Source organism: Piliocolobus tephrosceles, chromosome 10, assembly GCF_002776525.5.
Source record: "Piliocolobus tephrosceles isolate RC106 chromosome 10, ASM277652v3, whole genome shotgun sequence".
Lineage (NCBI taxonomy): Eukaryota > Metazoa > Chordata > Mammalia > Primates > Cercopithecidae > Piliocolobus > Piliocolobus tephrosceles.
The window spans coordinates 130,442,865-130,446,214 of record NC_045443.1 but is presented as its reverse complement, the minus strand read 5'-3'; the positions used below and the strand labels follow the sequence as shown (position 1 = coordinate 130,446,214).

The 3,350-nt window shown below is 48.1% G+C and overlaps 1 protein-coding gene across 4 annotated transcripts in view; it reads left to right on the top strand.

Annotated features, from left to right (window-relative positions):
* The window catches only part of CHFR (checkpoint with forkhead and ring finger domains), a 23,738-nt gene that overhangs the window by 3,853 nt on the left and 16,535 nt on the right, over positions 1-3,350 (top strand). For all 4 annotated transcript variants that reach the window (XM_026449528.1, XM_026449529.2, XM_026449530.2 and 1 more), the window contains exon 3: positions 28-127. In XM_026449528.1, coding sequence (XP_026305313.1) covers positions 28-127 — 100 coding nt within the window. The remainder of the gene's footprint in view (positions 1-27; positions 128-3,350) is intronic.

Below are 3,350 nucleotides of genomic sequence, written 5' to 3'. Positions count from 1 at the left end.
CATGTCATCCCACCCTGTCTTTTTTAGGTTGCGACCTTTCGTTCCCTGGCAATAAACTGGTCTCTGGAGATCACTGTAAAATTGTAGTGGATGAAAAATCAGGTCAGGTGACACTGGAAGATACCAGGTGAGTATGTTCTGAGCTTCTTTTGGTGTTTCTTCTTGTACCTTAAGAAGCCTGACTCCGTGCTAGTGTGCTGTGTGCCATGGCTGGGGAGGAGAAGAAATGCTGTCTTTAATGTGATAACAGCGGCTCATTTTTATAACAGCACAGTCATGTGTCGCTCAGCAACAGGGATACAGTCTGAGAAATGTGTCGTTAGACAATTCCATCATCTTGCAAATATCATGGAGTATACTTAAACAAACCTGGATGGTATAGCCTACTACGTACCTGGGCTACATGGTGCAGCCTATTGCTCCCAGGCTGGAAACCTGAACAGCGTGCCACTGTACTGAATGCTATAGACAGTGGTAACACAACGGTAAAAGTATTTATCTATCTAAACATAGAACGGGTAATATCCTAGTAAAAATAGGATATTTTAGTCTTAGGGGACTACTACCATATATGCATCTATTGAACAAAACGTTATTATCAGGCCGGACGTGGTGGCTCACCTGTAATCCCAGCACTTTGGGAGGCTGAGGCAGGTGGATGAGGTCAGGAACTCGAGCCCAGCCTGGCCAACATGGAGAAACCCCGTCTCTATTAAAAATATAAAAATCAGCTGGGCATGGTGGCATGCACCTATAATCCCATCTACTCGGGAGGCTGAGACAGGAGAATCACTTGAACCTGGGAGGCGGAGGTTGTGGTGAGCCGAGATGGTGCCATTGCACTCTAGCCTGAGAAGTGAGTGAAACTCCGTCTCAAAACAAAACAAAACAAAAGTTATTATCTGGGACATGACTGTAGTTAATTAGGCTCCCAAGGTATAAGAAGATGTATTTCCTGGTTTCCAGGATGGGACACTTAGTGACGCTTTGGTGTCTATGACCCTTCTTGAATGCATTCAAATTAAATATGTCTCAGAAATAAGACTTAAAAGATGCTCATAATTTTTAGTTCTTGCAAGCCTATTCAGGTTTGATTTCTTTCCCTCAAATCCAAAAATCGTTTTTTAAAACTAATAAATTTTTGTTCTTGTACAACTTAAGTACAGATTGAGTATCTGAAATGATTGGGACTGGAGTGTTTAGATTTTGAATTTTTTCAGATTTTAGAATATTTGCATTATAATTACCAGTTGAGCATGTCTGATTCAAAATTCTGAAATGCTCCAGTGGGTATTTTTTGCGTGTCTTATTGGTGCTCAAAAAGTTTAGGATTTCAGATATCTGATTAGGGACATTCAGCTTAGGGATATTTAACTTAGAAAGTGGAAAGCTTTCCAAAATCCCATTCATACGTTAGAAATGCGTGTGTAGGTATATATATTTTGCATAAATGCGATTACGCTACGCATACTGTTGTAGCGTCAGCTTTTTTCTTCTTTTTTTTTTGAGATGGAGTTTCACTATGTTGCAGGCTGGAGTGCAGTGGTGCAATCTCGGCTCACTGCAGCCTCCCACCTCCCAAGTTCCAGTGATTCTGCTGCCTCAGCCTCCCGTGTGGCTGGCATTATAGGCACGCACTACCACACCCAGCTAATTTTTGTGTGTGTGTTTTTTTTTTTTTTTTTTTTTTGAGGCGGAGTCTTGCTCTGTCGCCCAGGCTGGAGTGCAGTGGCCGGATCTCAGCTCACTGCAAGCTCCGCCTCCCGGGTTCATGCCATTCTCCTGCCTCGGCCTCCCGAGTAGCTGAGACTACAGGCGCCCGCCACCTCGCCCGGCTAGTTTTTGTATTTTTAGTAGAGACAGGGTTTCACCGTGTTAGCCAGGATGGTCTCGATCTCCTGAGCTCGTGATCCGCCCGTCTCGGCCTCCCAAAGTGCTGGGATTACAGGCTTGAGCCACCGCGCCCGGCCTTTTTTTGTGTTTTTAGTAAAGACGGGATTTCACCGTGTTGGCCAGACTGGTCTCAGACTCCTGATCTCGGGTGATCCGCCTGCCTCGGCCTCCAAAGTGCTGGGATTACAGGCGTGAGCCACGGCGCCCGGCCAAGCTTTTTTCACTTACAGTGTTGTGTGGAGTACTTCACATGTCCCTGCATCTGCATCCATCTCATCTTCTTGTCATTTTAGGATAGTTTCTTTGTCACTTCCCTTATTGGTGGACATTTATTGTTTTGACTTTTTGTTACTATAAATGACACTGCAGTGACTCTTTCCCAAACTTTGCTTTCATGTCTGTTTTCTTGGGATGATTCTTGGAAGGGAAGCCTGTGTCAGTGTCACTCAGAATGTGCCTATTCCGTTTTTTTTTCTTTTTTGAGATGGAGTCTCGATCTGTGGCTCAGGCTGGAGTGCAGTTGGTGTGATCTTGGCTCACTGCAACCTCCACCACCCGGATTCAAGCGATTCTTCTGCCTCAGCCTCCTGAGTAACTGGGCTTACAGGTGCATGCCACCACGCCCGGCTCAGGTGTGGTTTCACCATGCTGGCCAGGCTGGACTTGAACTCCTGGCCTCAGGTGATCCACCTGCCTCAGCCTCCCCACGTGCTGGGATTGCAAGCGTGAGCTCCCGCACCCAGCCAGAATGTGCGTCTTTTAGGTCTGCTGCAAGTGGCAGGCAGTCTTCTAGCAGCATGTGGAGAGTGTGCTGTTCTCACTGCAGAGTTGGCAGGTGGTCTTCTAGCAGCATGTAGAGAATGTGCCACGTTCTTGGCAGAGGTGGGCTGGAGGGGAGGGTTGCTCAAGCAGAAGGAACCACATGTATGGGGGCCCCCGAGCATGAGCAGGGCTGTGTGGTCAGAGCGTGTGGTGAGCAGCAAAGTCGCATGAGGGAGCTTGGGCTTTGGCCTGAGAGCAATGAGGAGTCATCGAAGGGGTGTAAGCGGAGGAGTGAAATAATCAGATTTTTGTTTGGAAAGAGCAGGAGGATGAGTGATGACTGCAGTCGCCCCTCGGCATCTGGGGGGATTGGTTCCAGCGCCCCTGCATGCACCCAAATCCGTGTGCACTCCAGCCTCGTAATCAGCCCTGCAGAGCATGAGGACACAGAAAGTCAGTCCAGCTCCAGCCCCCTGCATGCACCCAAAATCCATGCGCACTCCAGCCCCGTAGCCAGCCCTGCAGAGCATGAGAACACAAAGTCACTCCAGCTCCAGTGCCCCGATGCACCCAAATCTGTGCGTACTCGGGCCCCATAGCCAGCCCTGTGGAGCACGAGGACACAGAAAGTCAGTCCGGCATGTTTGTGGGGTTCACTCCCTCTCATTGAAAAGAACCCGTGGATAAGTGCACCT